Source organism: Myxocyprinus asiaticus, chromosome 1, assembly GCF_019703515.2.
Source record: "Myxocyprinus asiaticus isolate MX2 ecotype Aquarium Trade chromosome 1, UBuf_Myxa_2, whole genome shotgun sequence".
NCBI lineage: Eukaryota > Metazoa > Chordata > Actinopteri > Cypriniformes > Catostomidae > Myxocyprinus > Myxocyprinus asiaticus.
In genome coordinates, this window is record NC_059344.1 from 66,574,097 (window position 1) to 66,585,769 (window position 11,673).

General features: G+C 36.4%; 1 protein-coding gene across 1 annotated transcript; it reads left to right on the top strand.

Annotated features, from left to right (window-relative positions):
* The first annotated feature begins 394 nt into the window (after window positions 1–394).
* Window positions 395–11,278, top strand: LOC127447738 (serine/threonine-protein kinase Nek3-like). Its single transcript, XM_051709771.1, has 12 exons — window positions 395–800; window positions 1,299–1,458; window positions 3,383–3,479; window positions 3,583–3,686; window positions 4,057–4,140; window positions 4,249–4,313; window positions 4,397–4,480; window positions 4,606–4,660; window positions 4,746–4,940; window positions 5,122–5,170; window positions 5,277–5,319; window positions 7,299–11,278. The coding sequence occupies exons 2-12, from the start codon at window positions 1,315–1,317 to the stop codon at window positions 8,203–8,205; spliced, it is 1,827 nt and encodes a 608-aa protein (XP_051565731.1). The 5' UTR covers window positions 395–800; window positions 1,299–1,314; the 3' UTR covers window positions 8,206–11,278.
* Window positions 11,279–11,673: the final 395 nt, after the last annotated feature.

An 11,673-nucleotide genomic window follows, 5' to 3' on the forward strand; every position in this document is an offset into this window, starting at 1 on the left:
TGGGCTTTGTGCAGGCCAGTCAATTTCTTCCACGCCAGACACAGTAAACCATTTCTTTATCGACATCACTTTGTTCACAGGGGCATTGTCATGCTGGAACAGAAAAGGGCTATCCCCAAACAGTTGCCACAAATTTGGAAGCACACAAATCCCAAGCCATTACATAAAGAAACATTAAGATTTTTCTTTACTGGATTTAATTGAGTAACCAAATTCGTTAATTGGAAGGGGGTGTCCACAAACTTTTGGCCATATAGTGTGTATATATATATATATATATATATATATATATATATATATAAACTAACATCACTGTCCACATACTGCAAAAGGTTTAGTATTCTCTACTCTGCTTTCTTTAGAATTATTTATTTTTATTATTATTTGATTTGTTGTTGCACATACTTTCTCGATTTTGTGAAGCTCTATAAAACACTTTAACAACTTACAGTCATACGTGGCAGTGACTGTGCAACTGTTCTATAAAAAGCAATCTGCTTGAGTATATTTTGCAACACATTACCCAACAACCAGCCAACACTTGACAAACTGAAAGAGAAACTAAACACAGTGGAAAATCCCACACTCACAGAAAGACAATGTTCCTTATGTAACTAGTTTTCAGCGAGCACTAAAGGAACATGAGCAAAACAGTTTCTCAACTTGGGAGATGTCTTTTCCTCGGTCATTTCCATGAATGTGTTACAGCCACTGAAAACCTTCCATTGTAACCATAGCGTCTATTAAAAATCCAGAGTTACTCCAGACACGTTCAATCCAGCTGCAGCCGTGGATTACAGGTCAGTTGTAATGTGTTGACACACTGTACTATGATTAACATTTTAATTGGCATGAAAAATAATAATCAGGTAATTGGTTGAAAAATAGCTCATTGAGCTAACAGTAAAATTACGTTTTCATACAGACTGAATCTAAAAGACAGAACTGATTGTCGTGTTGAATAGGGTATGACCAGAATGAATGTATGACAAGAATCATCTTATGCCACCATAAAAAAAATAAATAAAAAATAATTAAAAAAAAAACATACTTGCATACAGGAAAAAATGCATAGGATAATACAGAATGCTAACAAAGTAACACTGGTGGGTAAATATTTCACAAATTAAGGTTCCTGTTCCTTGTTCCTGTTCAAATTGAGTAGAAAATAAAGTGTAATATTAACGACAACAATGATAGCAGAGGGATTGCAATGTCAATCATTTGCTTGGTCTGACTTTGAATGAAAAATTTTATGATTTGAGCTAACTTAAGCCTTCAATATTTGTCTCTTCAAGACAAACTTAAGTGAAAATGGGAAACGCTCAGGACACTTTAGAAAATTATGGCTATATAAACCCTGTCCAAGTTGCACAAGGATCCTTCGGAGCAACATATAAAGTGGTATCAAAGGATGAAGAAAAGGAATATATGATGAAAGAAATTAAAGCCAAACAGGTACATTTTACTTTATCATGTTTTGTTTTCTGTGTGCATTTATTGCATTTTAAATATGCTAAATCGGTAACTCTTTACAAAATGGTTGTATTTCCTAGCATTAGTAAATGCATTAGATGTCATGAACTTACAATGAACAATATTTTTACAGCATTTATTAATCTTATTTGTTCGTTGTTAGTTTTAGTTCATAATCCATTTACTAATGTTATTGTTGTTTAACGTTAACTAATAAACTCAGCAAAAAAAAAAAAGAAGCGTCCCTATTTCAGGACACTGTATTTTAAAGATAATTTTGTAAAAATCCAAATAACTTTACAGATCTTTATTGTAAATTCTTGTTCAATGAACCATAAACAATTAATGAACATGCACCTGTGGAACGGTCGTTAAGACACTAACAGCTTACAGACGGTAGGAAATTTAGGTCACAGTTATAAAAACTTAGGACACTAAAGAGACCTTTCTACTAACTCTGAAAAACACCAAAAGAAAGATGCCCAGGGTCCCTGTTCGTCCATGCCTTAGGCATGCTGCATGGAGGCATGAGGACTGCAGATGTGGCCAGGGCAATAAATTGCAATGTCTGTACTGTGAGACACCTAAGACAGCACTACAGGGAGACAGGAAGGACAGCTGATCGTCCTCGCAGTGGCAGACCATGTGTAACAACACCTGCACAGGATCAGTACATCCGAATATCACACCTGTGGGACAGGTACAGGATGGCAACAACAACTGCCCGAGTTACACCAGGAATGCACATTCCCTCCATCAGTGCTCAGACTGTCTGCAGTAGGCTGAGAGAGGCTGTATTGAGGGCTTGTAGGCCTGTTGTAAGGCAGGTCCTTACCAGACATCACCGTCAACAACATCGCCTATGGGCACAAACCCACCTTCGCTGGACCAGACAGGACTTGCAAAAAGTGCTCTTCACTGATGAGTCGTGGTTTTGTCTCACTAGGGGTGATGGTCGGACTCGTTTATCGTCGAAGGAATGAGTGTTACACCGAGGCCTGTACACTGGAGCAGGATCGGTTTGGAGGTGGAGGGTCTGTCATGGTCTGGGGCGGTGTGTCACAGCATCATCGGACTGAGCTTGTTGTTATTGCAGGCAATCTCAACACTGTGTGTTACAGGGAAGACATCCTCCTCCCTCATGTGGTACCCTTCCTGCAGGCTCATCCTGACATGACCCTCCAGCATGACAATGCCATCAGCCATACTGCTCGTTCTGTGCATGATATCCTGCAAGACAGGAATGTCAGTGTTCTGCCATGGCCAGCGAAGAGCCCGGATCTCAATCCCATTGAGCACGTCTGGGACCTGTTGGATCGGAGGGTGAGGGCTAGGGCCATTCCCCCCAGAAATGTTCAGGAACTTGCAAGTGCCTCGGTGGAAGAGTGGGGTAACATCTCACAGCAAGAACTGGCAAATCTGGTGCAGTCCATGAGGAGGAGATGCAATGCAGTACTTAATGCAGCTGGTGGCCACACCAGATACTGACTGTTACTTTTCACCCCCCCCCCCCCCCCATTGTTCAGGGACACATTATTCCATTACTGTTAGTCACATGTCTGTGAAACTTCTGTTAGTCACATGTCTGTGAAACTTCTGTTAGTCACATGTCTGCTGGAAAAAAAAAAAAAAAGCAGTAGAAAGTGAGAGGATGTTTCTTTTTTGCTGAGTTTAGTTAACTGTTAACAAATACAGTCTTATTGTAAAGTGTAATCACCAAACCTTTATAAATAGTTAAGATCATGTAATAAATCAAGTGCAACATACTGTATATTCTGTATACTGTACAAAAGTTTTTATCCCCTGCAGTAACTGACTTTATGCCACATACACTGTCAAGTGAGCTTGACTTTAATGCAGAACATTCTTTGAAAGGGTCTGTTTTTACTTTTTTAACATATTGCAGCTGTCTCGTGACTGTATAACGAAAGCAAAATCAGAGGCTGATGTACTTTGCAGACTGAAACACCCCTACATTGTTCATTACAAGGAATCATTTGAAGGTTTCTACACAGCAACACTGTTGATACACTAAAGCATAAAGATGTTAACATTTCCAGAAATTAAACTTGATGCATTTATAATCTGCCTGTAATTTGCTTATAGAAAATGGTTCCCTGTATATCATAATGAATTACTGTGAAGGTGGAGATCTTGCTAAAGTGATGGCAGTTCAGAAGAACATTGGAGTCCATTTGCCAGAGGAAAAGGTAATTTTGTATGCAAAATATTATTTATTTTTTCCACCTAAACTTCCAGATTAAAATTCCATTCTGTATGTGTGCATTAATTCCTACATTTACAAAAGAGAATCATAACACAAGTCTGAATTGGTGAGAGGCATTTGAAGACTGGCAGAGAGCCGATTTAAAGCCAATGGAGCCCTCAGCACAGGTGAATCCTGTCAGGACTAATCAATGTAGTTCATCAACTCCTTAACTCTGCCACTACCAATCTGCAAAACTGAGAAACAACTAAAACAGAAAGCTACAATCCAAAGAAGGGACTGTAACACTTGTCTACCATCCATTCGATCATAATGTGTATGCAATGTTCTTATGTACATCTGTGTATGTCTAGATACTGGACTGGTTTACACAGATCTGTCTGGCACTAAAGCACATCCATGACAAAGGAATTTTGCACAGAGACCTCAAACCTCAGGTATGTGTGTTTTTTTTTTTTTTTTTTTTTTTTTTTTTTGTGGTATAATATCTGTAAGGTGTTGAGAAAGTCTGTGCTGTGATGAATTTTTTGGTTGTGTTTTTGCAGAATATTTTTTTAACTGAGGGGAGACTCATCTTAGGAGACTTTGGAATTACTAAAACTCTGGCACAGTAACTATTATTATTACTTCAACATTTTAACAAAAAGCACAGATTACAACTGCAAAACATGTAAACTTTCCATTTCTTTTTAGAGAAGTTTATGTCCACAAAAATGTGGGCACCCCCCTGTACATAGCTCCAGAAGTTTTAATTGGGACACCGTACACTGCAGAAAGGTTTGCTATTTTATTTTGTATTTATTCATTTGTTTTCATTTCTTCTTGTGAATTCACAAAAGAATAAATACATTTTTTAAAAGGTTTTGCCATGAAACGTTACATTTTAAACATTTTGCCCATAGCGATATTTGGTCACTTGGCTGGGTACTTTGTGAACTCTGCATGGTACAATTTGATGTGAGTACCTACATAATTATTAACAGGCAACAACTTTTAAACAAAAGCACAAAATAAACATTTTCTTCAATTAATTTTCATGTAGACAGAAAACATAGAAGAGCTCAGTCTAGCCCAGCGCCTCACTCAAATACCTCGACTGTCTGAGCACTACACAAGTGACCTACAGACTCTTGTCGACACTTTACTTGAGAAGGACGCATGGAAAAGACCTTCTGTGAATGATATTCTCAAAAAGCCATTCTTATCAAAGCGAATTCCAAAGCTTCTGACCCTAAAGGTAGCTTATTTTACACTAATACTTTACCATTTAATTACAGTTAAAAACACGGAAAAGATGTCTCACACACAAATCTACAAATATATTTTGTTTTCAGTTTAGCACACTCACAAAAAAAAGAATGTAACCACAGTGCACTGATAAATACATTTATGTCTATTTGTGTCTAATTCCCAAACAGATCCTTTATATGGAATTTAATCAGGATGCAGAATTTATGAGGATTCTTGGTAAGTGTAGCTGCACTGAAAATAGATCTTCAGCTTATAAATATTAAGTGTGAAATTCATCTAATTCATGGTTTTAATCCTTGAAAATGTTTAATATCAAATACAGGTCTCTGTGATGAGAAGAATCAACCTAAAGACCTGGATATGCTGTAAGTTTTGTTTAAAGTTTTGGTATTCTGTGTATTTTGTTGGTACTAGGAAGGTACAGTGAAACTGAATGTTATCTAGATCTTTGCCTTCAAAGGAAGAAATACCTTGATAGTGACACCCCTTAAAGGTTTTGTGGGAGCAAGACATCGTACTGGCACGGTAATGAGATATCCACAAAAATAGCTGACAGTACAGTACACTGAAATTGAATTCCCTTTATGTTGAGCTGTAATGATAGGCTACACATAATCTGTATGTACATTATACCAGCGTAATCATACAGAGTGAATGTGGCTTCACGATTGCTATGACAAAGTGGATAGTCAGTCTGACAGGAGATTAATATTGTGGATGATAAGAGTTTAAGAGATTTAATGTGGATCGCAATGAATATGCAACCTATGGGGACTAGAGCCGTAAGTCATAAGCACAAACTCAATGGGCATGGCCTTGGTTTTGGTATTTTAGTGCAAGCATGCACTATGTCTAGGGTTAAGTGGGTTTGGTGGAATCATGCACGCAACAGGCTAATGGGCTGGATCAAGTGAAGTTTAAGTCAGAGGTTTTTCCCTGGTTATTTCAGCATCTGTATCCCATTTTATAGTCCATTCCCTCAAGCACCAGTAATAGAAACAAAGACAGCACATTCATAAGAAACTGGTAGTGTAAATGGACTGTATACAAAGAATTAGAAGAATAAAAAATATGGACATGCTCCTTTTATATGCTTGGACAATGTTATTCTCGTCAGGATTTGAATGCATGCTCTGTTAAATTATAGAAAATGTAAGTATAAGTAATAATTTCCATCTACTGTCACAAATCATGGCTAATATTAATAGTGATTGTATCAGCACACACTTCACTTTTACCGGTAGATTTTGATTTTGCATAATTAAACGTATTAATTGAAACACACACACACACAAAAAAAAAGAATGAAAAAATTATTATAAAATAATAAAATAAAGATAAACCAAATATATTTCTAAATTCAAATTATACTTCAACCGAAACAAAAATATAATCAAAATAACAAAATAGTCCCCTCCAATTTCTTTCACAGGCAACTTTTGCAGTGACTTAAAAATCACTCTACGACAACAGGTGAAAAAATACTAAATATAACTGTAAATATAAGCCTAATAATATTAATTGAAAAATAAACCATGACTTAGTTTAACACAAATCTCATAATTCTTTTGTTTCATATGACAGCTATAACTCTCATCGCCAGGGACATAATTTGGTGTTCCACTGTATTTACAGAGTTTGGACATTAACTTTATTACCACCTGCTAGTGCAATCTCAAATGCAAATGTAGGAACTGAATATGGACTTTGCATTGAAAAGAGAGGTGGTATTAAAATGTCTTGGCACAATTACCTATTTCTCAGGAAAAAAGCAAATTGTGCTTTGTGCCACTTCATTACCATGCAAAACACCCACAGTTTGCGTGCATACACTCACAGATAGCGCTAAGACTCCCATCTACGCCCACTTGCACAAACATAGAGTTTGTGCCCTTATGAAAATAGACCCCTAAATGTTACTTGAATTGATGTTATTTTAGTGTATTTGTATATTTATACTGTGGAAGACTTTGTTTGGAGAATATTAGTAAAGCTTTATTACATACTGTTTTTTTTTTTTCTAAGAAGGAAATAAATGCATTTTGACAGGGAAATAAGTATATACAGAGCCAAATTTCAACACTCTCAATATTTGCTATTAATGGCAATTAACTATAAAAAAAAAGTATGTGATTAATCGTGATTAAATATTTTTAATCGACTGACAGCACTAATTTTTATGTTTTCCGACTGGCCCAATAGCTTTCAATTGTGAGTATCTTTGCACATCACTAGTTGCTTACAATATATACAAAAGCTAATATAGTTTCACAGTTTGTAGTAGTAGTTTCTCAGTGGTTGCAATATTTTCAAGCAATCTTAATTTTTCTAAAAATGATTTCAGGACACTTCAAGCCCTTCATGATGTCCTGAAGATGAGCATCGAGGAACTGAATTCAGAATTTGAGGAAAAGCATCAAAGTCTCACTGGTCAAATTGAGGAGCTGAATAAGATCACAGACAGCCTTGAGTACATGCATAAGGCAACTACAGTGGGCAGTCTGACAGGGGCAGTAATGGGAGCAGCTGGAGGAATCACATCCATAGTGGGTCTGATTTTAGCTCCTTTCACTCTCGGTGTTTCATTAGCTGTCACAGGTGTGGGTGTTGGCATTGCAGTAGCTGGTGGAGCAACAGGTGCAGCCTCTAACATCACTAACATGGTAAAGCAGAAAAACCTGCGTCAAAGCATCCAGGAGATCATCAACGATTACCAGAACACAATCAACCCAATGGTGGAGCATCTGAACAAAATATGTAGTAGCTTAGAGGCAATTCAACAGGTTCAGAAGGTGCAGCAGACAATGTTTGAATCAGGCAGGGCAATGAAGACGGGTGTAGGGGCCGGAAAAGGAACGGCTGCCATTTCAGAAATATTCCGTGTAGTCCAAGTGGCTAAAATTGGCAATGTGGCTGCAACGGCTGCCAAAGCGGTCCGTGTTGCAGGAACAATCACAGGCGTAATCAGCGGTCTCTTTCTTATTCTTGATGCAATTTTTATTGCTAAAGAAAGCATAGAAATTTGTGAAATGAATCAATTAAATGCAGACAGAAGTGGCGAAGAAGATAGCCAAAACATTTCTGAAGACAAAGTCAAGAAGCTCAAATCGGACACTTTGAAATTCATTCAGCAGATGAGAAAAACATCAGCTCAATTTCAGGAAACTCTGAATGAAATTACACGAGTAAGAGATGTTGTCAACAGAGCGTTCCAAAACAAGCAGAACAACAATACTACACATAGACAATAGGACCAGTACTGTACAAGAAAAAATAATGCCCTTATGAACCCTATGCCTTATCTGTTCACATTGATTAATCATAGAACTAATTTAAATGTCAAATTTTAGTTTAATTTAAACATCACGTCATTCATTCAATTCAGGCATCTCGTCTAATCATAATCCAACATATGCTTTAAAAGGTTCGCACAGATGTCCTTCATCACTACATTATGCCGCTGTTGTTTTACCTCACTCGTATGTAAGAGAAACACAAAATCATGATGCCACATGCAATGCCTTTTGCTTTTACAAGCAAACAGTTATTCTAGATTTTGATTGTCCCTCGTTTGGTTTACACACCTCAATGTTCATGCTCCTCAGCACAGCTAGTCTCCATCAGCAAGGCGTAAGTTCTCGGTTAATTTTTCTTTAGGGAACAATTGTTATATGCATATAGTTTGTGTCGATGGGTTTTAGTTTTTTTTTCTGTTATTTGTTTATGTAATATGTTTAATATATTCATTATACTGCATCCAGCATCGCTTTTCAAGCGTCATTGCTTAACTTTTAGAAGAATAGTCATTGCACATCAATCTTCATGTTGAGAAAATATTTCATGTTACACCAGTCCATGGCAGCCATGTCACATAGGCAACTCAATTCCAGATTTGAATTGCTTCTCTGTTTACAACAGTGTTTGCATGTCCAAGTGTACTCCTGAATTGAGCAATGAGAATTCAGCATTCATGCACATTGATATTTGTTGAAAGTATCATTTAAGTGCATTCAGTAAGCATGGTCAGACCTCTCCATTAAGTTTAGGTATGTTTAGGCATTGTTTGTGGCTTGTATTTCATTAGAATGTATATGTTCATGGATATTCTTCATTGTGTAGTGTTTGTCACTGCTGTATCTCTGTATTTACAGTATCAGAGGATTCTTTGTTTTTTGTTAGTCACTCCGATAGCACATTAAATCATCATCACATGCAATGATTTGCTCCAGATATCCACCGCTGCTATTATCACTTAAAGGGGAAGTATCATTTGTTGCTGTGTGCCTACCTACGCCTAGTGGTAGATAATTGCAAAACAACATTCTTACATTTCAAATATCAGCACAGAATGCATATTGCTAATCAAATTTAAGAAATAAAAAAACGGTTTTGCTATGTACTACTGTGTACTGTATTTACTGTTTTGTTTATTTAGAGATATTTTTGGCAATATTACCAGTGTAAGGAATTTGTTGTATGGTTTAAGGCATATTCACAACAAGCTTGAACTTTCTAATAAAAAAATATCCAATTGATAAAAACACAAATACTTAAAACTGCCATATTCAATTTAGCAATTTATAATATAGAATGCATGATATTGATTATTATTTTTTTATTATTATTAATATGTGATTATGGAGTGATTGATAATTGTGTTTTTAATTTGCCTATTGCTTTTTCTATTATCTATTACCATTTGATCGATTTCCCACTGAAATAGGAAGGGGCGATGTCTTATCTGCTGTCATCACTCATGGCTCGATGTTACAGAAGCTGTCATTGCTTGTTGATTGCACCGTTTCATGCCATTTTCACATTATTAACGTTTTAGCCGTAGAATATGTCTGTCTGGTCTCTGCTTCTAAAGGAAGCAGTGACCAACTGGAGTGTCAGGATTCTAGGCCCTATGTCTCCATCAGCTCTGTACCGACTGAACACGCAGCACAAAATCCTGTATCAGCTGTCACCACTTAGTGGACCGTGGTCTAGCTCTGGACTTCGGGACCACGAGACATCAAGACAAGGGTTGGCCCATCTCATCGTTTCTACAGAACATTAAAGCCAGCGCAACAGAACAACAGAGTTGCAACTTAACTTTTAACTATAAATACTTGCAGTTAAAATGACTGAATGACTGACCTTTTTGAACAGACATAACTCAAAGCACTGCCACCAATTCATGTGGGCAATCTGTTTGTAAAGACTCATCCCAAAGCAATCACAAATTTTCCCTTTGTCAGTCTGTTGGCACTGAAAAATCATAAAGCAATGGCATCATTTTAAATGAGCAGTTTGTATGGATAGACATATTATAAGCAGCAATCTCCCCTTCTCAAGAGTATCCTTTATGGATAGTTGGTTTCCACTGGTTTATCTTATGAAGCAATTGCCCCTTTTAAAAGGGCAGTCAGTTCACACCCACACATCATCCAGGAATTGTTCCCCTTTTGCAGAGATTGTGGATTTGCACCATATTGTCAGCCATTGCCCCCTTTTTTCAAGGTTCATCATTTTGTATGGTGTCATTGTTTGCTTCCTTTTTTAAAGTTATTATATGTTTTTAGTACAATCATTCTTCAGGTAATCATAGGTATGGGGAATTTCACAAAATCTAGTCTAACCCTCTGCAGGGCAATGCACAATTCTGTGCACATTTTACAAGGGTAGAATGTTTTCTCCATCACATACAGGGTTATGTTTTTATAATTCGTATTTATTTCTGCTTCTTTGTCCTTCACCTTTTGAAGAACAGGTTTCTTGTTCTGAGTTTATTTAATTGGTTTTATTCTTTTTCTGTTGGTTATACATTTTATATTATGATCTTTCTAGTAGAAATGTAATGGCCTAAGCGATATTCATTAAATTTAGGCATCTCATCCAATCATAATCCGGCCAGTGCTTTATAAGCTTTGCACAGCTGTCCTTAATCACTTTGTTTTTATTTTATATTTAGATGAGCTAAAACTTAGAAATGACATCGCTTGCATTGCTTTTGTTTATGAACCATATAGTTAGCATTTTGGCTGTGTACTCGCGGAACGACGCAGACACACAAACGCAGAACTATAAATGCAAACCAACATCCAAAATTTAGATGAGCTAAAACTCTAAGGACATGTGTAAATATTGTCCTTGACAACAACATACTTCATTAAACTCACCCCATCCACAAAGATTTTTACATTTTATGTGTATGTAAAGTGTAATACTGCTGTTCACTTTCACTGCAATTAAGGCAAGGCAGATGTTTCTTAATATGTGCTGACATGATGAAATCACAGCATGTTATGGTATACAAAATAAAGAAAAATGTGTAACAAACGCCTAGTGTTGTTAAACATGATCTTGGATGAAACAATTGCTCAAACAATGGTGAGAGTTTGGGGCAGGACAATCGGTTTGTGTGGTTTATGGGTTTTTATTCTTGCAATTTCATTTGGAGACGCTAGAAATTAGCACTTCACCTATAAAAACTTGATTTAAAACTGGAAAACGTGTGTGTTGTCAGTTTGTCAATCAATGAATGAATGTATTAGTATTGTGTTATGTAAGATAAGGCCTCTAAAAGAAGATCTGATTGAAAATGAACAGTAGATGCTGAAAAAAAGATAAATCATGAATTAATTATCTTTTACATAAAAAAAAAAAAAATATTTAAAAAAATGTTCAGTCTATTGTTGTCATTTGCGAAATTAATAAATATTGGATTTGGAACA